The sequence below is a fragment of the Perca fluviatilis genome, chromosome 10 (assembly GCF_010015445.1).
Source record: "Perca fluviatilis chromosome 10, GENO_Pfluv_1.0, whole genome shotgun sequence".
Classification (NCBI taxonomy): domain Eukaryota; kingdom Metazoa; phylum Chordata; class Actinopteri; order Perciformes; family Percidae; genus Perca; species Perca fluviatilis.
The window spans coordinates 30572400-30600137 of NC_053121.1; the positions used below are offsets into that span (position 1 = coordinate 30572400).

The 27738-nt window shown below is 40.6% G+C and overlaps 1 protein-coding gene across 7 annotated transcripts in view; it reads left to right on the plus strand.

The window, feature by feature from the left end:
* rapgef2 (Rap guanine nucleotide exchange factor (GEF) 2) overlaps positions 1-27738 on the plus strand; it is a 119023-nt gene that overhangs the window by 15803 nt on the left and 75482 nt on the right. For 6 of the 7 annotated variants that reach the window (XM_039813634.1, XM_039813637.1, XM_039813635.1 and 3 more), the window contains exon 1: positions 22585-22630. Coding sequence is in view for 1 of the 7 variants with exons in the window: in XM_039813644.1 (XP_039669578.1) it covers positions 18709-18779; positions 22568-22630 (134 nt within the window). In the remaining 6 variants the exon portion in view is untranslated. Of the gene's footprint in view, positions 1-18708; positions 18780-22567; positions 22631-27738 lie in introns of those variants that run through there. The other variant, XM_039813644.1, reaches the window with a different exon arrangement.

A 27738-nucleotide genomic window follows, 5' to 3' on the forward strand; every position in this document is an offset into this window, starting at 1 on the left:
CTGCCTGTAAAAACCCAGCGTTAGAACTGGGAATTTTAAATGTTCTCCTCATCTTAAAATTAGGGATGCACCGAAATGAAAATTCTTGGCCGAAACCGAAAACCGAAAAAGAGGAAACCAAGACCGAAAACCGAAACACCGAAAGAAGTTATGCCAATTATTAGTACCATTGGATTTATGGCTATGACTGTGTACTAACTTTACTAAAATCAAGGCATTGCAATTGTATAAATTAATATTAAGTTTAATTAAAAAAATATCTAGCAGAAATATGGCTACAATCTGATAGTCACATACAGTATATAGTAGCCTAAGAACAGAATAGCTTACCTATTGTTGTTGTTGTTATTATTATTTGAGGCACTTTCTTGCAGGATTTCACTGAACATATCAGACAACGAGGGTGCATGCCCCTCATCTGGTGCAGAGAGATGAGTCTTTGTTTCTGCGCTCTGATCTCCTCCTGCGCTGGGCGCTGCTCCGTGCACGCTCCGTCTCCACGCGGTTTCTCCGCATCCATCGCGGCCTGGATCATTTCTCGTGCGCCCTGCTTTATTTCCACATCCAAGTAATGGTCTTTATAACGCGGATCAAGTACAGTCGCGATGAAGCGCAGAGGATCCGAATAGATCTCAGTGAAACGTGTGCTGACAGACTCTAAGAGCGTACTTTTCATTGTTTTCACTCTGTGGTCCGTCTCAACCTCTTTGCTTAGGAGACGCTTTGCAGGTGGATCGGGTACTGACACACGTGCAGGTCGCGGTTTCTGTTTGCGTCATCACAAAAGTTTCGGCCGTATTGTTTCGGTGAGAAAAGTATTTCGGCCGAAAACCAAAAATGCCCTTTTGGGCCATTTTCAGTGGCCGAATATTCGGTGCATCCCTACTTAAAATAGTCAAAAACCCTGATCAGACAACCCTAGCCCAACCCTGATAGTTGGTGTAAAAGGGGTATAAGCAGGAGGAAGAGTTGGCTTTATATTCGTAAGTGGCTCTCACAGCACCGCTATCTCTTTGTAGCTGTTGTGACCTTAACTGGCAGCTCGCCAACTACATCATCAGCTCATATTGACTGAAGTGTTTTTTTTGTCACTTGCTTTTGAAGACAACACTGTCATTGTCTCCTTTTTGGATGGAAGGTTTACAGTGTGACAATCACAGCCTTTGAGATTAAAAGGTGAGGAGTAGCACCTAACACAGGCAGGTGCTAGACCCCGCTCCATTGTGATGGCAAACCATGAAAGAGCATAGATGACAATGTTGTCTAGATAGAACAAAGGCAACGCTGCTGGCTCGCTCCCAGCTCAAAGGGAACATGATTTTCATTTGCCGATAGTATTGCAACCCAGAGACCCTCTGGAAACACTCCAAACATGAGACCACTGGCACTGCCAAGGTTGCATCTAAACCTTATTTAGGAATTTAGTGCACCAGATTGCCAAATTGAGAACAGTAATTTATATTAGATTAATATGTTTATATATTTAGTATCATGCATGCACATGTTTTGATGTGGCAAATTATGCCTGTAATAGATTTAGGTTGATTTGTTTTGAGCCACAGTCTTGTCTGTTAAACCTGGCAGTACATGTTTTTTGTACGACCTTCATGTGCAATGCAGTATATTTTACAAAGGACGTAGTGGCAATGTAGGTAATTTTGTATTATTTAGGTGACCATTTTCTAAGCCGTTTTCTTGTGCACAAAAAAATGAAGAACAAAACCAGAGTAACACACACAGGGGAAAAACTGAAAAAGGCATGTCATTAAATATAAGTTAACTTAAATAGTGAAAGTGACAAATGTGCAAAAAAATAATACGTCCCTGTCAAGACAGCATCTATTAACATTATCTGACTGTCCTTTCTCTTATGTGGGTATTGTTTTACAGTGATAAAACGCATCCTTTTATGCTGCGACAACAACATCAATATGTGTTCCTAAATTACAGTACTGCAGATTTTACATGAGATTTCCTAGCAACAAACAAACTCCAATGTCCCTCTAGTGACCAGGGAGTGTCTGTGGCCTTGAGGCCCTAACAGAGAAAATCTAGCTTGTGTGAAAGCAGTTTTCGTATTGAAAGACTTTCTCTGGTTGTTCCCTAGCAACCAGCAGCCAGAGTAGCATTGTCATGCTGGAATTACTTTATCCAGAAGGCCATAGGAGAAAGCAGCAGACATTTAAACGATTGATTATTAAATTCCATAAACATTTCAATGGGATTAATGGCTGTGCAGTTGGGGAAACCGACCAAATGAACACAGCAAATTATTGAACCCAAGAGTTGGGAATCCGTGTTATTTTTCTCCCATTGTGGAACTCTGGGGGATTTCATTAATAACTCTCCTCCAGCCTTTGGCTTCTTTTTGCATCAAGCTAATTGGACAGAAAAAAGGGGGGAAGCTGAAACCAAGCATTTTTTTTTATCATTTAGGCCACCAAGCAAGCCATTTGCCCCTGGAAGATTAAAGCACATCCCCATCCAATTTTATCCACCCTACCCTTTTCTCCTTGTTTTCCCTTTGAGCTCTCATGAATTGATCTTTATACGATGTTGCGTAACTTTGTGATTACTGCGCTGCACCTCTTTGAGGCCTTTGTTTGAACGAGATGGAGCGGGTTTCATTTGGCCGGACAGTTGGCTTTGTTCCCGGGTACGGAGCTGCTACGATGAGGTTCAATGACAGAACTGAGAGAACCCTTTGTGTCCAGTATTGGTCAGAGAAATCCACTGTTAAATCCGCATTAAGCCATTGTTGTGGTTAAGACTGCATGTTTATGGCTAAAATAAGTGTGGTGGTTTACCTGAGACATCATGATAGTTAGGCTAGTCTTCATTTAAACAAACATGTTAAGATTTATTGTGCTGTTTTCACATCCTCTTTTAATAAACCATTTTCAATAGTTTATTATAAAATAAGCTAAATCAATATTGGTGATGCACCAGAAATCAAGTTTGTCAAAGCAGAAATTTGAAATTTCTTATCTTAAATATGACATATATTCCATTAGCGCTGCAAAGTTCTATTATCAATTAGTTAGGGTCAGATTATTATTTCAAATTAATAATTTGGTTTATAAAACAGAAAATAGTGAAAAATTCCTGTACAATATTTAAAAATCCTAAAAACACTAACTATAATGTAGGCTAATGACAATTAAAAGCAGCAAATCCTCACATTTGAGAACCTGAAAATGTCAAATATTTGGCATTTTATCTTGACCCTTATAATGACTTGACTTGAAAATGATTAAAGACGCAGTAGGTAAGACTTATAAAACTAACTTTCTGTCATATTTACTGAAACTGATCCTATGTTCCAGTAGAACTATATGAAGCTGGTAATAAAAATAAATAAATCTGGCTCCTCTGCCACCACCTACAGCCTGTAGTGCGATTTGCAAAAATCCACCGCTCCCTGTTCAGATGCACGAATCAGGGCCAGGGGGCGGTGTCAAACTGTGTGTCAATCACTGCTTATGCACACGCATTCATTCTCCCTTGTGGGGGGGGGAGGGGCTTAGGAGACCATTTGGGCTTTAGCAGAAAGGGGGAGGGAATGAGAAGTTGTCGATGTTCAAATTCTTTGGCGAAGTCCTGGATCTTAACAATCCTACCTACAGCACCTTTCATTTTCTATGAATTGGCAATTATTGCATCTTTGTCTCACTCTCTAAACTGAGAATCCAACACTGGATGTATTATTATTATTAATTGTGCAGACCTATAGTAGATGGATGCAGTTTGTGTGCTAATGCTATGTTTATAGTTGGATACAGTGGTTGACTCTGAATAAGGCTGTGGTCAGAGCAGCGGTTGTCATGGTGCAACACTGTGATCATGGACTGTGTCGAGGCTGCAGACTGAAGGTTCCTTATTGAGTCTGCATCAGTGACAAATACTGGCCCTGATTTTGGTGTAAAATTGTGACTTGTGTTCAGCCCAGATATGGATGAAAGATGTCACTGGTATCCAATCCAAGAACAGACTGTGCTTAAGCTTTAGAGGTAATTTTGACAGCATATTAGTTGTTAGACAGCAGCTTGAAAAAACAACACTTGTGGTGTCATTTTGGGCTGTAGCAGGCAGTTGTTTTCAGTGAGAAGGCTTTAAAAACCCACTGTTCCCTACCTGCTTAGCAACAAACGGCAAGCAGACACAGTTAGTGACTGGCTGTTGAACATATTAGAGCACTTAAGAGCCAGATATTTTGATCAGGAGTTGGTAGAGACCAAAAACAGAGCTATTAGAGACAGTGAATATTGGACTTATTACATTCATCATACTGCACTGTAATTGCAGGATGGGTAAATCACATCTTCACAACTTGTTTCTGCGGCCCAATTTGGCAATATCAGTTATTGCAGGTAATAAAAGTGGCCCAAACCTGCTTTGTGAAATAACAGCGGTGGTTGGGTAAATGTTAAGGATAGAGTGACTGTCCAAATAACAACGGCATGTTCAAGACCAGGTGTATCTGAGCAGGTGTTTAACTTCATTTTCCTCATCACACACTTTCAGAGTCTAATCCCAGAACTTTAATTTATTCGTATGATGCTGTTGATAGCTTTGACTTCTTGGCCTGTGTGGCAGTGCTCTGGTATTATGGGGTGTGACCGAGTCAGCATATCATTCAGTGTCAATTAGATGGCTGTGAGATCCTGTGTCAGTGTGGCTTGAGTGACTAATGCAATCTGGATAATATTGAAATGGCAAATGCAGGAAAGTTAATTCTTACTTTTAGGACAGCTTGGTTTGTTTTTACCTTCAAGGACAACAGTGCAGCATTGTGTCCTTACAGTGTTTACTGCAGAGTCTGAGTTAGTAATCAGTACACGTGCTAAGCAAGAAATCGCCCTTTCTTAGCTGGTGCAGTTCTTTGTATAAATCCCACTGATATTAAGTGAATTAATGAAAATGTTCTGTACTTGTAATGCGAACAATGCAGCTCTGCCTTAATGCTGACCACAAGCTCCTTCCTCATTCTCCTCATAAATAATTTCCTCTCTTAGCCCGTAACTTAGAGCAACTCTCCTCCTCAGGTACAAAATCCAGCTAGTAACTTCAGTATTTTTGTTATTCTGTGGAAATAGAGAGGCCCTTACATGTTTCTTTACATTATTCTTCATAGATGACATATGTCTGTGTCACGTCAGAGTCATGGCAGGGGGCCATAGTGTAGCAGTGCTGGGCTAAAGACACACACGTATGCATACCCTTCCAAATCTGTGTCAGCTGGCTGCAGCACTGATCGAAGCAGATGGGTTGGAGAGGGCAGTTAACCCTTAGCATTCATTTTGAAATGCTTACTGTGAAGACAAATTTTTTTTCTGATTTCTATGAAACATGCACACCTTTTTATTATTCAGCATCTTCTTGAATAGCTGCACAATTCTTACAGATTACTAAAACTCACTTTCTGATGCCACTTGTGCAGTCTAGCATGCATCTAATTTGCATGGCTCAATAGACCGAGTGCCTTTCAGTTCTTGAGTTCTTGAGAGTTTTACACTGGCAGGCAGTTCAGTAAGTGCTGCTAAGCTCATTCCCATGCCTCCCTGAGTCCTGTTCCAGCTAGTCACCATGTCCACCAGCTGCCTGACCATGGTGGGAAATAAGCAGCAGCTCCTAAGTGCTTTTAAATTTTGTGTGTGACTGCAAAGTTGTTCTGCTCCACCGGCCACTTCAGCCACCCACCTTCATTCAGGGGTGTAATCTTACTCAATAAATTCCATCAAGCTTGTGTAGAAGTGAAAGTCGTAGGATGGCTGGATGTATTTGAAGCCTTCTTGTAAAGAAAAAGAGTCCCATCTTCTTCTAAAACACTTTTGAACAGGTGGCAGTGGAAGCGTGATTGTTTGTCCAGCACCTAGTTCAGCATCCGAGGCAGAGCGGAAGAAAGAGAGAGGGCCATGTGCTCTGCTAGCTTAACCTGTTGAGTTAACACCAAGTGCTTAATGTTAATAAGACTGCTAATTAGCTTTGTGTAGCATGTGTAGTGGTGTAACGGAACATAGTTGATCCTTGGTCCGTACGGCTCAGCACTCACGGTTCGGATTGCATGTGAACCGCGGATGAATTGCAAAGTTTGTGAAATGCATTTTTACGGTCTCTTAACGTGAACGGTACATGTTAAAATCCGGTGCTTATATGGCACCGGTGCCTAAAGGTCCCATGACATTGTGCTCTGTGGGTGCTTTTATATAGGCCTCAGTGGTCCCCTATTACTGTAGCTGAAGTCTGTTTCCCAAAATTCAGCCTTGGTGTAGAATTACAGCTACTAGAGCCAGTCCCACAATGAGCTTTCCTTAGGATGTGCCATTTCTGTGTCTGTAGCTATTGAGGAGGAGAGAGGGAGGGGGGAGGCAAGGTGGAGAATGGGGGTGTGGCCTTGACCAACTGCCACTTTGCTAGTTTGAAAGCCATGATGTCTCTCTCTCATAGGTGGGCTAAATTCTCTGGGCGGGCAAAGCAGAGAAAGGGGAGGTAACCTTGCTCCTTATGACCTCATAAGGAGCAAGATTCCAGATCAGCCCATCTGAGATTTCATTTTCTGAAAGGTAGAGCAGGATACACATATTAATATTAATATTCATGTTAAAAAACCTCATAAAGTGACATTTTCATGCCATGGGACCTTTTAACGAGCGGCATCTAACGCGGATTTAAAAAAACACAAACTAGCACTTGGTCACTGCTGTTGTCAACCCTCGTGGTGCATTCAAAGTTATTGTAAAATACCCTTTTCTCATCTGTTTATGTCATTTAAATGCAATTTACTGGGGAAAGAAGTAATTATTGTTGAAAGTTAATGTTATTACATTTTTAATAAATCATTTAAATTCCCCCTTTTTTGTGCTGATCCGAAAATTGACCCGATCCGTGACTCCAAACCGTGATCCGAACCGTGACTTTTGTGATCCGCTACACCCCTAAGCATGTGCCAAATTCATTTAGGTGGCACATGGTTTTAACGCAGCCCTCATGGCAAAACATGAAGGACTTTTAAACCGTGGTCTTCTTTTTCATCAACAGTTTGTAAAGCGTTACTTGATTCTCTCATTCTTCATCAGTTCAAAATATGAATAAATAGTTGTTAGATTGCAGCAAGCAGCATCATTCCAGGTTTGATGACACGGATACTCTGTCTGGATCCTTTTTATTTTTGAGGTCTTTTGAAGGGTTAACTCCAGCTCATGTTTTGTTTTGTTTTTTCCCCCCAAGGAATGAATGTCGTGTTTTAGAAATGAGCCAGTGAAACCCTTGGCTATCGTCACATGCTGTGTCTTTGTAAAAAGGGTTGCTCAGACCTCGACATTAGCCACAGATAGCGCCGTAGCGGCGCTCGTCACCGTGTGACCTTGTTGTAGCCCACAAAGCCTCCACCTGCTCTCTCACACAGGCTAATGGATAAAAATACCCAGCAGATCCCACACTCTCTGTCAATACAGATTCAAGGACAGCTGCCGGCCACCCTGTTAACACAGGGAATGTACAAACAAAGGCAAGGGAATGCACACACACACATATGAACACAAACAGAGACAGACATCCACACAGTGGCACCTGGTGGAACATCATACTGCGGCCCCTGAGGTGTATGATGAATGTTGTGCACATTGGCAATAAACTGCCGTCGCTGCTGTTTTGTCTGCTTCAGGGGGGCGGTCCTCCTCAGTCCCACTTGGCACACTGATACAGACATGCTGCGGCATTTGTGCTGAACAGACAATATAATGCAATATATTGCCATTAGCACATACTGCACCGTAGGCAACATGACCTCCCAACCTTCAACACTAGCTGTCTGACTCCCAGTGGTCTGTTTACCTCGTTACGTGGCTACAGGCTGTTTACCTCCTCATACAGCAGCTCTGTCCACTTCATTATGCCCCAACACTCAATTTAAATTGTTATTCAGTCACTGATGCAGCCATATGCTCTTTATTAGACAGCCAGACATTGATGACACTGACATTTCATTCTATGCAAATACGCATTAAAGTCTAGTGTGGAGAATCTAGAAAATGAGAGGTGCCTTTGTGGTTGGTATAAATGGAAATGACATTTAGCAGTTTAACTAATGAACCCCTGCTAAGTCCTGAGGGACAGTGTGCTTTGATCTACTGTCAAGTAAATTATGGCTGTGACTAACAATTATATTCCTTGTGGTTTCATTTGATTACATTTTTGACCTATGAAATGTCAGAAAATAGCCAACATTGCAATTTCCCCCAGGTGTCATCTTCAGATGCCTTGTTTTGTCTACCCAGCACCCACAAATTTACTTTCACATGAGACCGACAAAAAAGCATCAAATTCTCACAGCTGAGAAGCTAGTAATGAGGACGTTTTGGCATTTTTGCCTGAAAATTCCTTAACCCAATAATCAATTATCAAAATAGTTGCCAATTCTTCTTTTCGGTCGGCTAATCAATATAATTGTAAGTGTAAATATAGTAGTGACTGCAAGTAAATGTATTACATTTTAGCAATCATGACGGATGGTTTTAATGGCCTATACTAAAAGGTACTTTGAGGCATTCACAACTTTTTTTCTTTAAGCTTAATCTTTTTTATTTCGTATAATTTTTTTGTGGGCAACTGCTGAAAATCTGTGTGTGTGTGTGTGTGTGTGTGTGTGTGTGTGTGTGTGTGTGTGTGTGTGTGTGTGTGTGTGTGTGTGTGTGTGTGTGTGTGTGTGTGTGTGTGTGTGTGTGTGTGTGTGTGTAAAAGGGAATATTTAAGAAAAGCAACTCAATTCAAATGCGTGTCAATATCTTTTAGAGCTGAACCAATCACTTGATTTGTTAGCCGATTAACGGACAATTACTTACTTTGTATTTATAATTGATTCCTGAATTAAGTAATTCTTCTTTTTGTCTTATGCAAAAGTAAACTACAAATTGTTATTGGGAGAATTTGTGTTTTTTTTTTTATTATGTTTTATAGACAAAACAATTGTTTGTTTCATCAAGACAATAATTAGCCGATTAGTTGATGTTGAAAATAGTCAGTTAGTTGCAGCCCTAGTATCTTGTAAGGCTGGTAGTGTCCCAGCAGGCCCCCAGATGCACGGTCCTAATCAGTGGACCCAGATGGCTCCTCCACTCCATTGGTATGCCATATAGTACCTTCCATAGGTTAGGGAGCAGTAGGGGGTGGGAGGCACGAATGAGATGGCCTCCTAAGGCCGCATGTGTGTGTCTGTTGGTGTGGACACTGAGACATTATCTAGCCAGTGTCATCTGAGGAATGCATGCCTCACCCCGGCCTGACACACAAGATGGCCCCTCTGCTGTCACGGTAACAGGATCCAGGAATACCGACGCATCACTGAATGAGGGGTCGGTGCGGAAAAGCAAACCTGGAAAAGGTCAAACCTTCAAAAGGGAATGTTCTGGATCATGCCGTGTTGTGGGGCTGCACAAAAATTAATAAATATTTTCCCTAATTACAAGAGGCTACATTTGCTTCAACCGAAATACGTTGTAATTTGCTTTTAGAATGAAAAATTGTTAGGCATTAGAATCTCCTTTTTTTTGCTAACCAATGAATGAGAAAGTAATATATAAAATCCACACATTGTGTAGTGCAGACAGAAATTATCATTTGGATTTCTTTAATCATGGTTGCGTCACCCTAATGAGCTGGTTTTGGACACCACGTCCTCGTTGTTTGATTCCAACCTTGAAGTGGCCACAGTAAAGTTCAGAGGGTGAAGGTACGGAGTGAAAAGCCCCCCCCCGCAGTGACAAGAGAGCAATTGTTATAAAACTAGGTCGTCCAGGCTCCCAAGTCGCGAGGGATTAATTTGTGCTTTTCGCAGCTATTTTCTGAAACAGAAGACAACAAATCCTCCTCGCACAAAGTGCGGTGATTAAAACGGCCATTCCGTCTCTGACTGCCAGGGATCAAGGTCGTAAGCGTCTTAGACAGAGATGGTGTAACGAGCCGACTGGTAGAAAGTCGCAGCTTGTTTCCCCAGATGCAGCCTCTCGCCAACTGGAAACTGCAGTCGTCAATACTGCAGTCTTAACGCGATGTTTAATTACATTATTTTGAGTCACAAGTAAAGATCTGTGCAATGTATCAGCACTTCCATGTTCCACTGTCATGTTCCCATTTAGTTACAGACATGAGGAAGTTGTTATTAGCTTACAAGGATTGAAAACGTAGCTGATGGTGTAAAGTGTGTCGGGCTCTACGGTTCGTCCTAGTTGGACTCCCAAACGTCAGAGCACAGGCCTGCTCTTCTGACCGCCACCACGGACAAAAGGGAGGATTAATTTGCCAAATTTCACAATTTGCCAGTGAGATGTTACTCAGTGTGAAAACACATTCAGACAAGTTGCCAGGCAGTGCTGAAGGAATTCATATGCCTCACAGTAGGCAGCCACCCTGGTTTCTCTTTCACTGTCTCTGTTTATCTCCCCGTTGGCTTAAATGAGAATAGCAATAGAGTTGGCAGACAGACTCTTTGGATTTTAAGTGCATGGGGCTATTAATGGATAATGATAGGAAATGTTCCTAGATAAATTGTATTGATTTTGATTTATACCACTATGTAGTCTCACTTTTACGTGGCAACTAGATGTGAAACAATTGGTCGATTTAATCAGTATTTAATCATTTTATATTAAATAGTGTATATTGTCTTTTTATAGAGCTTTGTGCAGTGTTACATCCTGTGTATTAAAGAAACTGTCTACAGTGCAATGCACACCCAAGCCCTTTTTTTAAATTATTAATGCAGATAAAACCCTCCACTGATAGAGTTTGTTAGTTGAAAGTACAACATGTCTTGCAGCTCGGCCATGGAATGACAAACATGTCACTGGGATCACTTGATAGAAGGATTCCCTCGACAAGCGCGGGGTTTTGCATGTACAAATGCAGACGGCTGAAGATGTTGATTTTGTCAACAAAGGAGACACGGTCATTGATTTACTCTGCTGGGTGACTAGGCGAGGGCAACGTATAACTGAGGCAGCCAGCGTGTGTCTGGTTTTATGAGGTTATAACACTTAATCGGTCATTCCTACACGATATAAAAGCATAACCTCACGCTACATCAGTCCCTTGACACGCATTTAAAGATCATTATTTCTACCGTATGAGTTACTGCTCTATAAAAAGGTAGCGATACTCATTTCTATCAACAGTTTTTTACAGTAGTTTACAACAGCAGACATTAAAGGTGAAATTTATAGTTTGTATTGATTGAAACTAAACTCGTGGATGTGTTGAAATATCAGTATCTGATCATCCATTAGATACAAAGGCTGTTTAGGTCATCAGAAATGTCCTTTACCGCCCTACCTGAGACTTTTTTGTTGTTGATCTCTCCTACAGTGTCCCATTGTTTATGAAAGGTTGCAGCCCCTTTCTTTGATGTGTGTCTACAATGGGTGATAGATGCATGCAGAGGTCTGCTATCTTCACTCAGCCAGAGCCAAATGAATAAATGGATTGACCATGTGTGCCGCAGTGAAAGGACCCGACTAGAAGAAAGCTTCCTATCTGGCAAACAGACACTGTGGTGTTAAAAGATAAGAATAGCGGAGGCACTTTTCATAGTTTAGGGTTATCCAGGGCTGTTGAATTAATCAAAACAAATACTGAAATCACAGTAATGGTAAATGGACTGCATTTATATAACACCTCTATACCTTACCGGACAAAGAGCTTTACAATTTGCTTGTCATTGACCCATTCACACACACATTTAGACACCGATGGGGGGCGGGATTGAACCGCCAACCTTTTGATTAAAGGACAATTTATCAATTCAATCATTTGTGTAATTGTAAGGATTTGCAGCTTTTGACATAGGTATTTTATTGAAAGCTGAATGTCTTGAATCTATCTAGAATAACAAGTGATTTAAAGACGTCAACTTGTGCTCTGGGAAATTGTGGCAAGAATTTTTCACTCCTCCGACCAATCAGTTGATGTCGGACGCAATTCATAGTGATTTATTTTACATTTAAAGGTCCAATGTGTAGGAATTTCTCCCATCTAGCATTGAGATCAACTCTCTCTCGCACCACACAGTTCAGAGTACGTATTACAGCTACGGTAGCCTTCACGCTTCAAAAAGCCGGTCTCTTGCTCTTTTCAATATCCTTTTTCTTTTTCTGGGCGAAGAAGAAGACTCCTGTTCCTGTGTGGTCCTCCATGTTAACCTTCTTTAAACTTGCCAGGGCCGGGAAGCTACGATACCCATTAGCAGCATTTAGCAGCACCTGTGAGTTTATCATGTGACAGCAAAATCGCGAAAGGCGGAGCAGTATGTCCTGTATGTCCCTCACCGGCTAACGTATTTCAAGATGACGCTTGAATATGGAGCGTCTACCCCAGTTCATGTAAAATTTCAAGCCAAATGGAAAATATTCATGAAAAAGGACAAGTTTGTGAACGGGCAACACAGATTTTGATAATGAACAACTAAACATGTTACACACTGGACCTTTAAATTTAGATTCAGAGCTGCAACAATTAGTTGATTGGCAACTGTTTTTTTAATATTCGATTAATATTTTAAGTCAAGAAAAAACTTAAAACACTGTTTCCAGTTTCTCAAATGTGACTGTTTTCTGTTTTTCTTTGCCATATGCGGCAGTAAATTATCTTGAACATTTGAATTTTTAAATAAATCCTGTTTCCTTGTGTCATCGTACATGTCAAACAGTCGGTATGCAGCAAAACGAACAACATTCTTTTTTTTTTTTTTATCACTTTAGGTCACTGATCCTTTCCTTTTACTCCGATAGCTTTTCACATGAAACTGTATTTGTTTTCACTGCACCCTTAGGCTCTTCTGTTTTCTTGTAAGTCTCCATGAACAAAATGCCGGAAAAACATCACAACTTCCTTGACCTCTCTTTGCCTACTGAATACTTTGCCACTCAACAGGCTGGCACCGGGCCCAACACTGCACCCTCTCCTTCTGGGGCCTAACATAATGGGTGGAAAACGGAGGACGTCTTAGTCGGTGTGTTTGGGCCCCAAACAGGGAAGACAATGCCTGCTATTGTTTAATTTGTATCCAGGAGAGGAAATGCCTCTGTCCGTTTGGCTGCATTGCACTGCTACCACCAGTCTCACACATAAAGGTGTAAAGCGATGACATATTTGTTGCAGCAAGGAAATAACTGGGGAAGTTTACAAAGATGATTGTTTGACAGTATGTAACTGGTATGCGAAGAATGCCATTCGTAGTTGTGCGCAAACAGCTTTGAAGTGGGCACAAGGTTTTATCAAGAACAGCATCTTGGTATGTTTTTCCCTCCGTGGGAGTCACCTGTGTTCTTGGAAGGATTAGTTTGGAAAAGGAAAGAGGAGGGATTAGACAGTGTTACTGGTGTAACCTAGGAGGTTAAGCTGCCCTCCAAAAGCCAGCAGTTTTTGTTTTATGAACAAGCTTTGTCTTTATTCAGCAGAGACAATGAGCAGAATTTTGGCTATAGCCTTCATCGGCATGTCCTAGTTATAGCTACCCACTACTCTTGGTCTGATCTCCTTCCTGTTTCTGTTCTATGGGAGGCTGTTGGCCCTGCTTTCAGCCAAAGATGTAAATGAATATGAAGCAGGCTAAGTGATGTTGAAAGCATAGATCAAACATCCTCCGCCTTTGATCTCTCTACTAAGAGGCAGAAGCACACCAAAAGAAAAAAAATCAGCTGTGAGAATAATTAAAGTCTATGTAAGGTCTTTTGTTTTTTGAATGTTAAATTGTTAGAAATAAACAAATTTAAGCACATGAAAAAAAAAGCGCTGAAACTGTCAGCGAAATTGTGAAGTATTTTTTTTTGTTGTGATTTGATGATCTGGTCCATGTCCTAAAACCGTCATGTATCCTCCCCCGTGTGCACTTTGTGGTGATTGTGTTTGGCTCCATCTTTAAGGAGGCCAGAAAGAGAAAAAAGAAAGAAAATCCGACCGGAAAATGCAGGGCCCGGGGAGTGGAAAAGATGGGGTCCTTTACATTCTTTCCATACAGTCAATCTGAAATATTTGAGACTGAAGCCACAATTGATGGTTTTGCATATTTCTCCCTGTGAGGCTGCGTTTGAGTGGCGCTGTTTTATTCCCTGTGATGTCACCGTGGAAGGGGGGAAAAGAAACCCTGCAACACTGCCATCTAGTGGTGACCTTCGGTCTGGAGACTTAGAGACTTGCTCCTAGGGGATTTCTTCCTTCCACAGCCAGAGTTGGTCTGTCTGTGGTTTCTTTCCATCTTCTCCACTCGACGGAGAGATAGTAATCACGTTGTATGTAGGCCCATATGTATACTGTTGTTTCCTTTTCAGTTAAACATTAGTTTTAGGTTTTCAAAGTCTCTGAGGGAGATTTACTAAAGCCAGAAGTGAGTTCAAAATACTTTTATTGTATTCAAAGTTACTGGAATAGTTTGAGACTCCTTATCCCTTGTATGGTGCTCGGGTCTGTGGGACCCATTTTCAATGTCAAGTATGCTATTTATTACTTCTTCTAACTCAAACTAATTGGCCTTGGCTCATTTCCTGTGAAGAACATAAAAAAATAACTTATTTTCATGGTACACCCACACACACACACACACACACAAACGATTACATAGGAGGTGTTCGGGTCTACTACTGGACCCGAGGGTATTTAAATGTATATGAAACTATGTTGTCTTTCTACACCTGCTATTCCCACACAAGGTTACAAAAAGGTTACATTTCAAGCTCTTTCATCTGTTCTGATTTAAGTTCTAAGACAATTATCATAAATGTGATCTCACAGGGGTAAATGGCAAATATGAACCATAAATGATGTATATATCATTGGTAATTGAGCTAAAGTAAAGTATTTTTTCATAAATTGTTATGGCTGTATTGATTTTAAAAGCCTAATAATGTGGTGGGTCCACCAGACCCAGGAACATTGGCTGTGTAACAGAAATATGAACACCACACAAGGGTTAAAGTAAGGAATACTGTATAGTTTGTAGCACCCAAAACAACTTGTAAATCAGGGCTTTTTTACTGAAAGAATTGTTGATGAATTTGCCAATCATTATCCTGATGAATCAATAAATCATTTGGTCTACTTTTGATGCCTTTTTAGATTGCATGATTTATCCGACCAAACCTGCAAATGAACCTTACATTTCAGGCACTTTGCTTTAAAATATGATTTAATTAATAAATGAATCAATATCAGAATAGTTGCCAGTTAATTCTGAGCCTATCAAGTAATTGATTTATCGTCATCATTCAGCTCTACCCCTGCACACAGTTAAATACATTTACTAACCTGAATGGTCACCTTCATATCCAGGTTATTGCTCTCCGACCTGTAGTTTGCATCCGTTTTAACCTTCTGTAAATGAAAAGGACATTTTAATTTGCATTTGCAGTTCAGCATACATGTGTCTCACGTGCCATTTACTCTCCCTCAATATCAAAAATGTACTCAGTTGATGCTGCAGTCCCTCGGTTACCCTGCAGGTGGCACTATGTGTCTGAACATTGCCCCTGCGCAACGCTGTGCTGTGGCCAGCTTCACTGACCACAGACACTTAGAACATAAGGATTTGGTTAGTGAGGATATCACTGTGTGATGTAACAGGGCCAGGCAGCCCTGAGGACACTTTCTTTCTCTGTGTCCGCTTCATAAAGGCCAAACCCAAATAACAAAAAGCGCTTATGCTGACATCAAGGGACCAAGAGCCGGTTGTGTAGTTTCATAACGCTGCTTGGATGTTAAGTCATAGTCTGTAGTAATGTGTCACATATTTGTTAACTATAAGAGTTACATGTTTTTTTTTTGTAACAGCTTTTACTACACTTTTTTCAACTTTATTAAGTGTGATGTTTTCCACTTTGTCGGTTTTAATAGGAACCTCTGATTTTAACTTTTAACCATTTCAACGCTGAGCAAATAGGTAGTGTTTTGGTTGCGTTACTTATTTGCGGGTTGGTTGTAGGATGTTGTTTATTTCCGTGCATCCATTGTAGGGTGTGATATAGAGCTGGGCAATATATCAATATTATTATATCGATATCGTGATATGAGACTAGATATCGTCTTAGATTCGTAATATCGTGATATGACATAAGTGTTGTCTTTTACTGGTTTTAAAGGCGGCATTACAGTAAAGTGATGTACTCTTCTGAACCTACCAGACTGTTTTAGCTCTTCTATTATTTGCCTTTTCCCCACTTAGATATTATGTTCACATTACTGATGATTATTTATCTAAAATCTAAGTGTGAAGATATTTTGTTAGAGCACCAATTGTCAACCCTAGAATATCGCCGCAATATCGATATCGAGGTATTTGGTCAAGAATATCGTGATATCTGATTTTCTCCGTATCACCCAGCCCTAGTGTGATATGTATAAAACATTACTACTAATAATAATTTTTTCAGACGTGGACTCCTCAGGCTTTAAGTCAAACGCTACAGTTTGTAGATAGTGGCTGAGTGTTTCATGATAAGTGGTCTTAAATTGAACATCAAGTTTTTTTTGGGGGGAATTGTTGGACTAAAACAAGATTGATTTGATTGTGTTACAGATGTTTCTATTGATTATTTTCTATTTCTTGAATCAGCTCAAACTAACCATAGTAAGGCTTCGAACACTGGAGGGATTCTCTCCTCTGACACAGACATTGAGACACCAAACCAGCAGCAACAAAGTGTTATTCAGCTCTTCTGGTCAACATTTCATCAAAATTTCAATAACCTCATGATTGCTGCTCTCAGAAACATAACCCAGAGACAAGGTTGCCATTCTATGTGGTTTCATGTGTGTGTTTGTGTATGTCTGGAAGGGATCTTAACACAGAGTCTCTGTTTTCCCTCCACTCTGCTGTCACCACATCTACCTCCAGTTGCCGCCAACAAAGGCATCCCAGTAGCTGCAACCTGCACCGCAATACACACACACACACACACACACACACACACACACACACACACACACACACACACACACACACACAATCAGTGCCCCAGTGTGTAGCAATAGACAGTGGAGTAGCTGTACTGGCTGCCAGCTCTCAGAGAGGGCCACTTTGTTTCACCTCTGACTTGGATTCACGCCAAACTATCTGAGAGTCGCTCACTGGGTCACTTGATAAAGTAATTGAATGGGGAGTTTATAGTTGTGTAGTGTAGTTCCTTTATTTTTTTCTCTGCGAGTTGCTTTATTGCTCTCTAATCCAATGCTCCGTCGCACAAATCAGTGTTACTCTTTGTAAAATGTTTTTTTTCGTTGAATAAGTAGCCAGTTTGTCTGCTTCAGAATGAATAATCAGTATTTTAAGCATTAATGCGACGATATAATCATTACTGGGCTACGTTTGAGTTGGTTTTTGTTGACATGTTTTGCTCATTGGGATTGAGTAGGAGTGTTAAGCAGATCGTTGATTGACTGAAAATGAGTTTACAATTCTGAGAAACGATTGATCTTCAAATCATTTGTCAAATAAATATGCCAAATGTTCATTGGTTTCAGCCTTACACATTTTGAGTATTTGCTGCTCTTCTTTAAAAAAAATAAAAAAATAAATAAATAAATAAAAGTTCTATAATGAAAGTAATCTTCAGTGGCAACCCTGTCGAGGATTAAAGTACAAATCCGGCGCAAAATTAACCTAGGGGTTAATAACACGTGTACCGAGTCGACTGTTTTTGTTTTCTTGCTAATAGAATGTGACCAGTTTTAACGCAAACCACTAATTAGCTTATATCGCTAGTCGTCGGGGCACGGGTAAAGTAAAAAGAAATCGCTATTTCTATACCACTAACGAGGCTCACAATAGCACCACACGTCCACGGTAGCATAAGGAGGGTCCCTACATGTAAACCAATGCATTGAGAACTTTGTAATTAAAAGAATAGTTTAGAAAGACCGTACCGTTCATGTATACAGGCGGGTGCCATCTTGTAGCAGTAACCAATAACATAGCTCAAGCACGTCGTTACAAAGTTCTCAATGCATTGGTTTACATGTAGGGACCCTCCTTATGCTACCGTGGACGTGTGGTGCTATTGTGAGCCTCGTTAGTGGTATAGAAATAGCGATTTCTTTTTTACCCGTGCCCCGACAATAGCGTTATAAGCTAATTAGCGGTTTGCGTTAAAACTGGTCACATTCAACGAGCATGAAAACATATCCCAGAGAACGGTCGACTCGGTACACATGTGTTATTAACCCCTAGGTTCATTTTGTGCCGGATTTATCCTTTAATGACGGTTTTGTGCTATCCCATTAAAACTATAGTTATATTTCACCATGCATTATCAGATATTTTGGCCACCTTATTGGCATTGCAACATGATGTGAACACAACATGACATACAGCACGATCACCTCAAAAAGTTGATATGGTGAAATTGTTAGCAAACAGTTGCCTATTTACACATCCAAAATATCTTGCTCTTCAGCAGCTAAATGCTCCACTATGTTCATTAGGTATTCACCAAGTTTGTCTGTCTGCCATTTGGTGCTGAGGAGGTCTATAGCAGGTTTATCTGAGCTTGTTTTCAATGAAACATGCTGTGGATGGAAAGCGGTTGATGAGTGGTTAGAGTGAATCAACAGTTACAAACGAAGTCATAGTCCATTTCATGTATTGTTCATATAACAAATATTGATTGTAGTGGCTTTAAAGTTCTCGCTCTGAGCTCCTGTGTCTAACCCCTTCCCTCTGTTCCTCAGGACCTGGAGATTGTCTACTCGTATCTCCACGGGATGGAGGCCTTGTCGAACCTGCGAGAGCACCAGCTGAGGTTAGTGTCTGCACTCTTTCCTGGTACTTAATTAAAATAACTTAGAACTTAATATTCCAATCACATGAATTTCAAATGCAAATTAAAACACTGACAACTCCTCAGTGTCTGCTCCATAACGGCCGTAATCAGGGGTGAAAAAATTAACACGGCGCCGCCAGACAAATGCTGGTGAAATTTGTCTGGTTTTCTAATCTAGCAGCCACTCTGCCCTACAACCACTCGTCAGCCCTAATTACTTTATTCTCTTTTCAAAGCAAATCTGCTGCTAAAAAGCCAAAAATGACTGAAATCCATCTTTTATTGTGACTGGCACATACATTTTCCTGATTGGTTTAAACGCATTTTAAGCATGATTAATGTTGAAGAGCTGCTCCCCCCGCGACGCGACACCGGATAAGCGGACGAAGATGGATGGATGGATAATGTTGAAGTCTGTGTTTTAGTCACGTTTCTTTTTAACAAAGTGAGAAGATCTGTTGGTTCTTGTAGGTGTGTACACATTAACATCATTTGAAATGTAACAACCTCCATCTCTTCACAAAGAGGCATTTCATTACCTTTAAGCTAAATGAAATTCACACCTATGTTACACAGCATTTGGTCAGGTGAGCAGAGGTGTGAAAGGGGATTGACTAATCTCTCAAACTCTTGTTTTCTTGATAGTATGATAGTAACTTAAATATCTTTTGAGTTTTGGACTGATTGCAAAACAAGCAATTTGAACACTTGGACCTTGGGTATTAGGAACTTTTTTTTATTTTGATTGTAATCATTAGAATGTAATCATTAGTTAAAACCCACTTTTTATCTGTCACTTGCTGTTGTTTTCTTTTTACTTTCTATTGGAATCGGAGTCCATATCTGACTCTAGACTTTCATTCGCACAGTAAAAGTCAAATTGATGGGGTCCATATGGAGCCGTTCTCTCTATTGAAGCAGATTTTTTTTGATTGAGACTGAAATCCCAGGTGTGTCTTTTACATAAAAATCTTCAATTTGACAAAAACTGCCCTGATGTGAACATGCCGTTCTGTTCTCCAAACAAGGTTTTGCCTTTTTGCTCTCCTGGCTGTCACCACGTTAGCCTTCCAGTCTTTTCTGTGTGGCGCAGACTTTCCAAACACTGCATGTCAGAAGTCTGTTCCCAGCATGCCTTGTGTGCATACATGTGGATTATTGTGGCGACGGAACACTGTAGCAGTACATGACCCGCGAGCTGGAACATTCCATTGTGTGACCCCGTCAGAGGCCTCCAACCCTACAGCAACCCCTCTCCCTCCTGCCCTGTTTGGATCCTGAGGAATGTCCCCGTGGTCCCACAGACCAATCCACCACCCCTGCCAACTTTGCTTTTTTTAACTTAAAAAAAACCCAACAATTCCCAGCCAGCTATAGCCACCCCACTAACTATGGGATTATGTTGTAGTTCTTTTTTTCCCCTCCACATTTCATCTGGGAGGAATGTGTTTTTTCTCTCTTCTGTAGATCTTTTTTTCACAGCGACTTGTTTTTTAGAGCTGGGATTGTTTTTCTCTGCCGTTGTGCAATGGGGGGGCTGCAACACGATGGCCGCCCCCAGCTATTTTTGAAGCCTTTTGTGTTTTGATCAGCTACTGTTTACTATGGTTGCCTGTCTGTAAAGTTGAGGCGCATTTGTCTTCTCTGGAGGCATCCTGGGAAAGCCTGATGTGGATGACTTTTTTTTTGTATTTTTTTTTTTACACTTTTCATGTTGGGGGGAGAGAAGCAGGTTAGAAAATCAGAGATCTTTGATTTGAAAAATTCAAACCATTATTTACCCTTACAAGTGAACTGAGTGAGAAAAATATGAGTTAAATCTTTGGTTGAATAATGATAGTACTTTCAAATGATTATTATTTTCAGATTCACTTCATGTTAACAAAACACCATTTCACTAATGGGAGCAGTGGGAGCACAAAGTGAGTCTGTGCCTGATTGAGGAAGAGAAGATGCTGCACAGAGGAAGCTCATCTGACCTGGATAAATTACACTTGTTTTAGGAGCAGAGGCATAAACAGTCTTGTGACTGTAAGGTTAATTGTTTCAGTCCTAAAACAAATTCATTAACAAATTGTCATTATCAGTGAATGAGTAGTCTCGCTTTCCCAGACCCTCCTCCACACACCATTCCAGGATGGGAGAAAAACATGCTCTGGTTTATTGGCATTTCTTTAAACCAATCGCAATCGTCATAGGCGGCGCTAAGCTCCGCACGGAGCTGCTGCAAAATAGCCTCGGGAAGGAACTTGTTTTGGTGGAACATGTGTACCTTCAAAAGTTGTTTTAGTCGTGCAAAAGAAAACTCAGATTGGACAGATAGTCTAGCTAGCTGTCTGGATTTACCCTGCAGAGATCTGAGGAGCAGTTAACCATAGTCCTCAGAAATCCAGGAGTTTAAAATTCCAACACAAAGAAAGCGGAAGGAAAGACGTGCATCCAGCGGAATTTGGAAAGTTGTGGATATAGACTAGTGTATGAGTAACTGTCTCCCAACCTTTCATCAGTGCTGTCATTAACAACAAACGATAAAAGTGAATATGGAAAAAAAAAAAGGTTGGCAACAGCACCATGAGACATGACAAACAAACACAATAAAACAAATGGGAAAAATTAAATATGGCTAAAATAAAAACTTCAGAACTGACAATAACAGTTTACCGCCAAAAAAGTGAGATTAAATGACAAGAACGTTTGCCTTTCTGAGATAAAGAGGAAGGGTATTCTATGGTGTGTAGCACCATAAAAACATAAAGCAGCCTCACTACATGTTATAAGTAACACCTAAAAGAAAGAGCTGCAGCGTAAAAAAAGAGGTTATACCATCAATCAATCAATCAATCAATCAATCAATCAATGACCGTTTTTTATTTATTTATTTTTTTAATATTATTTTTTGGACATTTTTAGGCCTTTGACAGGACAGCTGAAGACATGAAAGGGGAGAGAGAGGGGGGAATGACATGCAGCAAAGGGCCGCATGTCGTAGTCCAACTCAGGCCCGCTGCGTCGAGGAGTAAACCTCCATACGTGGGCGCCTGCTCTACCAACTGGGCGCCCCAATGACCTTTATTTTAACTCATGAGACACTGAGATGGCCCTCATTAACAGTAATGATGCCATATATGTATAGCCCATGAAATAGTTAACAATCTGATTCCATGTCATTTCAAGATATTAACAGCATTGCAACAGTAGAGTAGAAAGTAGAAACTATCTGACATTTTAGCAGTAAATGTCAGATTTTGGTGTTGGCCATTTTGCAATAAAATATTAACGGCATCTTTGTAACAAACTTAACTAACCAGGACAAATCCACTGTACAAGAGGCAGAACAACTGACTCCCCTTTCGAACAGTAGCTTCAATAGACCACAATACTCTCATGCTCTGCTGTTAATGTGACGTCTCTATTCTCCTCATCAAAAATCTGCATCAGAATAATAACACATCCAAACTATACTCCGATTTTTTTTTATGTATAATTATTATCAGCCACACATTCACTGCGTGTCACTGTAGGTGATTAAAAGTCATTTTGAGGAATGTAGGTGCATTTAAAAAAAAAAAATGGGTTGGAATTTCTTTAGCATTTCGTACTTGAAGCTACATCCTTATTAGAGCTATGTCTGGATCTTTTCCTTTCGTTTTCTGTTTTTGTTACATTGCTAACCAACCAAAGTTATTATTTCCTCCTATTGTTTTCTGACTGCCACTCTTCTCTCTTCCCACCCCCTCTCTCTTTTTTTTTTTTCTCTGTCCCTGTAGGATAATTGAATGTGAGACGTTGTGTTATGCGAGGAGACATGAGGCCAACGAAGTGCTATACTAGTAAGTACCAGGAACCGCACGGGTGTGGACGCCCCTGTGTGTAAATGGATCTTATTGATGATATTTGATTAAATACTAACATCTCTACCGGCGCATGAACACATGAAAAACAACAGCGGACAGCCGTATTTCAGTTCTGTGGGATCAAAGCATACTTTGGCCTGGGCCGTTACTCAGAGTTATTGATGAGCGGAGGCATCTCGGGTCCACACAACGGAGCGACCTGGGTGACTTAAATGAAAACAAATGTCCATAAAGCACAGAAGCAGTCAGTCGATGCCTTTTATGAAGGTGTGTGTGTGTATCAATGTCACACCAAACCACTCTACAGCACAGCTGGAGAGAGAAACAAACCTAGAAGGGATTTACAGTCTGATTTCACCTTGATTCAATAAGTCGGTACGTACACTGAATCCTCAAAGAAAGACTGTATAATAGCCTAAAAGCAGTTTCTTCAGTGCTAGTTAGTCCCTAATGGTAATGCTAATATGCTTCCTCCTTTCAGCTGTGTGCTGTGGAGGGTTAATATGATCGGAAAGCTGTATTGACAGATTCTTGACAGCTTCTGAGTGTGTTTGGACCCTTTTTTTGAAAGGCTGCCACAACTGTAGTGAGCAGAGAGAACACAGTGTTTGACTGCTGTCACATGTTGACGTCTTCTGAACACCCATGGTGAGGATTAAAACTGTTAATTAATGTTATCAGCCGAGGGGCTACAGAGGGTGCATTGTCCCTTCTCTGCCTCCTGGTTCGTGTGTGTGGGTGTGTGTGTGTGTGTGTGGGAAGAGTCAACACCTCATTAGAAACCCATCGGTGGTGTGGGAGATGATTAAACAATAGGAATGCAGATTAGGCTGTGGTACCATTATGACTCCAGTTACAGCAAGATTCCCCTAGGTCCCCCTAAACCAGTCACTACACACACACACATACACACACACACACACACACACACACACACACACACACACACACACACACACACACACACACACACACACACACACACACACACACACAGCCCAACCTTCTTGGATGTTCAAGTCTAAATGTCAAAATGTAAGTATGCAAATGAAAACACCAAAGTGGATGCACACAGTTTAAATATGTACACTGTTTTTTGTGTGCTTATTGCGGAAGCAGTCTAATACCTCATTCGGACCAGTGCGGTGGCGTGGGTCAAAGCTGCATCAGCTGACGCTTCTTCTCTTCCTGACTTAGGTTGGACTCTGGTGGACTTTGGCATGAATGTGTTCCTCATCATTGGTTGCCACAGAGAAAATTAATGTAATGATATTGACACATAAACATCATTAGATCTACTTCCCAAAATGAAATGAAATAAAAATGGAAAGCATACAAATTAGACCGCGAGGGAGCATGCGTTAATGAACAGGAGCAGATAAGTGAAACTGAAACATTGACTTTATTTGGTAATTGGAAATAATGGAATGCCATTTTGCAGGTTATTGACTTTGTGGTTCATGTATTTTGCATGTGTCTGCAGTAGGTACAACTGTTTGTATGTGTAGGGGTTGCTTGCATGCATGTGTGAACCTATAAAAAGTCTGTCAGGGCTCTTCCTGATGAGAGCTGGGTGTTAAACGCCAGCAGATCAGATTGACTTTCCTTCTGTGCAAGATCTTAATCAACCTTCTCTTGTGAAAATACGTGCTTTTAACAGCCTTCCTTCATTTCCTCTTCTATTTATAACAACGGCAGTAATCTGCTGGGAAACGAGGGCTCTAAAAGTCAATGGGGGAATTTAATTGTGATGGTATCTCTATTAAGTTGTAAAAATAGTATAGCCTGTATATTGAGTCATATGTCAGAAGGTTGTAAAGAGAGTTCTTTTCCTAGAAGGAAAACCATTTTTTTTTTTATAGCAAAGCTACAGGCTGACACATCAGTGTCAGGTTTCGGTTTGAGTAATCATGAATGGCCGAGGTATTGAGACTATTCAGAAAGTTGAACTTAACATTTAGATTCTACATTTGTATTTGTAGGGGGTATTCCTTCCCATAGTTCAACTACACTGTCTGACCTATGTGTTGGGGTGGAAGCAAAGGGATAAAAACCAAAGGAGAGAGGGAGGATATTCCCAAGGGTGGGAGTAAATGTGATTTAGATATTCCAAGGAATATACTGTATAATTGATATAGTACATTTTCTGGAAATTCAGTTTCCAAAATATTTCCCTGAGAGTCCCTGAAATACTCAAATGTCGTGTTATTTTAAAACTAATATGACAAACTAATGTTGGAATCCCACTGGTTGCTTTAGGAAACACTGATGACCAAACTGAGGCTGAAACTAATGATTATTTCCCTTATTGATTGATCTGACGCTTATTTTCTTGATTGACAAATTCATCTTTTGGTCTTTAAAATGGCAGGAAAAAAATGTAAAAATTCCCATCACGTTGTCCTTAAGCCGGAGGCGTTCACTCCAAATCACTTTTTTGGCCAACCAACGATCCAAAATACATTTAGTTCCCAATCACATAAGACACAGAAAAGCATCAAATCCTTACAGTGGAGAAGCTCATCGATTCTTTTCTCTAATCTATAGCAGCAATCTAAGCTAGCAATCTATGGCAGCCATCTTTCTGGAAATTCCTCCCTTGAGACGCCATCCAGACCAGGAGAAGAACATTTTACATGAAACTAAATCTTTGCTTCATATTTGTTTTTTTTTCTTCTCATTATACAAACACCCATAATGTTGGATAAAACCACTCAGATTCATACAAATGACCTAGTTAATGACTCGCACACTCACAGTCTCACTCTGACTATCCCTGACAGTACTCATTTTCTTCTGCCTGGGGCTCTAGATTGCTAGAGTGCTAACACTACATGCATGCGTGCGCACACACACAGTCACACAGTCACACTCAATATCTCTTGAAAACACCCCATGCTGTGAGAGCATCCAGAGATTATAGTGCTAAAGCCCTCCTGAGATGGAGGCTGACCTGGCACATTAAACAGTAGCTGGTGAAGAGGGTTAGTACCTTCTGGTCAGCATTTACCCTCTTCCATGTCAGCTCTTTCAATGCAACCCTTGACCTTTGACCCCCACTGGTCTGTGTGGTCTAAATGAAAACTCCATGTTTATAGATGTGCAATGCGAAGGTTTTTTTTTTTTGCTGTTGTTGTTTTTTGCTGGAGTAGTAGAATTAGCTTGTTTGTGAGTCTTATTTCTATTTTAGCGTCAAACTACAGGCATTGGAATCAAATATCAAATGGTATACCTTTTCCATTGAGTTAGAGCTGAAGAAAATGAGACAATTAGTCACCGAAAAACAAAAACCGCATTTGGCAACAGTTTTGATAATTGACTAATGAAAAATCATCATCAAAAACAAAATTCACCAGAGTTGGTCAAAAAAGTGCCTTGGAACACACCGAAGCAACGAGACGTAATGCGTCTCCATAATAGCAGGCGGCACTAATCTGTATTTTCGCCCCAAAATGAAAACCGGCAGCTGATTGGACGAACGCGTCACGTGGGTCTGGTTTCTCCGGAATTTCAAAGACCGACTGTCATGGCGGCTTGTTCAGAATATGATCTCATATTGTACTAAAATAGTTCACGAAACGTGTTTCTGAAAACATTTTCAGCGAGAATTATCTGTTATAATCTGTTTTCATTTCAGCTCAACAAAGGTCAGTTTAAAAGATTTTCGTCCGATTTTGAGAGACTGTAGTCACGCTCATTCCGCTCCCCGTTTCCGGGTTAGCACTCTACCAATCAGATGGGTCATTTGAGTCTGACTTGTACATGTCAAATCGGCCAAAAAGAAGGCCGACGGCCCCTCGGACGGACAACGGCACGGAACACACCGAACAGACTCTAGTCACCGTCCTCGCCAGACTGTCCAACCGGCCGATTATCGGCTTGGTGTGTCAGCGCCATTAAAGTAAGCAGTTTGATCAACTGATTGCATAATGTCTTCTCATTTTCTGCAGCTATAGACACAACAATTAAAGGTTAATTCCCGTTTACTCTTTTAATTTGTTGGTTGTATTGTGTGCCCATGAAAACTGAAATTTACCTTCTACACACGTCACCTGTATGACTGTGATGCTGAAATCCCATTTTACCCTCACAGTCAGAGAGCTACCCGTATGTGTTTGAATCGAAATTTACTAAAAGAGGAAGAAGAAGAATTTGTCTGGTCAGCAGACTGCATCAGTCCAAGTCAAACAAGCTGTGGCCAGGAGAGAAAAACAAACCCTTTTCTTAGAACCATTACAGCAGTAAGGTTTGGCAACCCATACATTTAATTTTATTTATTTTATTTTTATTTTTTACTTTTTAGTGGTATTTTTCTTGTTTTAAAGATGTAGAAAAAAAGCATTGGTGATACTGTATCATGACAACACTAAAGAAGAACAGTTCGCAAACTGTGATATTTTAACCCCTGGTCGATGTTCAGAGTGAGCGAAGCTCCTGTGCAGCTGTTGGAAAGTTGTTTCTCTCCCCACCCATGTAGCTCCTGTTCCCCGTGACACCGTGTAGCTGCTGGCCTTCAAAAATGTCACAGGAGGGTAGATGAGGTGGAAACTCAGTGGGAAATGGAACTGAAAAAGTCCTCATTCAAATGACCAGTCGGCTTATATAGTTACAGTATACGCAGTATGTACAGTGCTGACATGAAGACATTAGTCATTTAACAAGCATCTGGAATGGCGGCACATTAAATTGGTAGAAAATGGCCGAAATGTCATGTCATGTAGTCTGCACACCCATCCATAGTTTGGAGCTTTTTAATAATGTGCATCAGAAAACCGAAAGATCTAACTATGATCAGATCTTGTCTTAATTGTGTTAAAGCAGTGATTCCCAACCAGGAATAACCCAGATATCTTTGTGCAGTTGCCAGGGCATACAAAGTTTGTGGAGTAGTTCAGCTACATTGAATAAATATAAATTGTGAAGTTGAGTAGAAGCATACTGTATATAATCTCATATTTGCATTTAGTAGGATGTATAATAACACAAATGTGATTGCAAACTGGTATGAGGCTGATTTTGTTTGTCTAGGTTTTTCAGTGTCACAATGCACAACTGCTAGCCTCCTGAGACCGTCCTGATCTCGT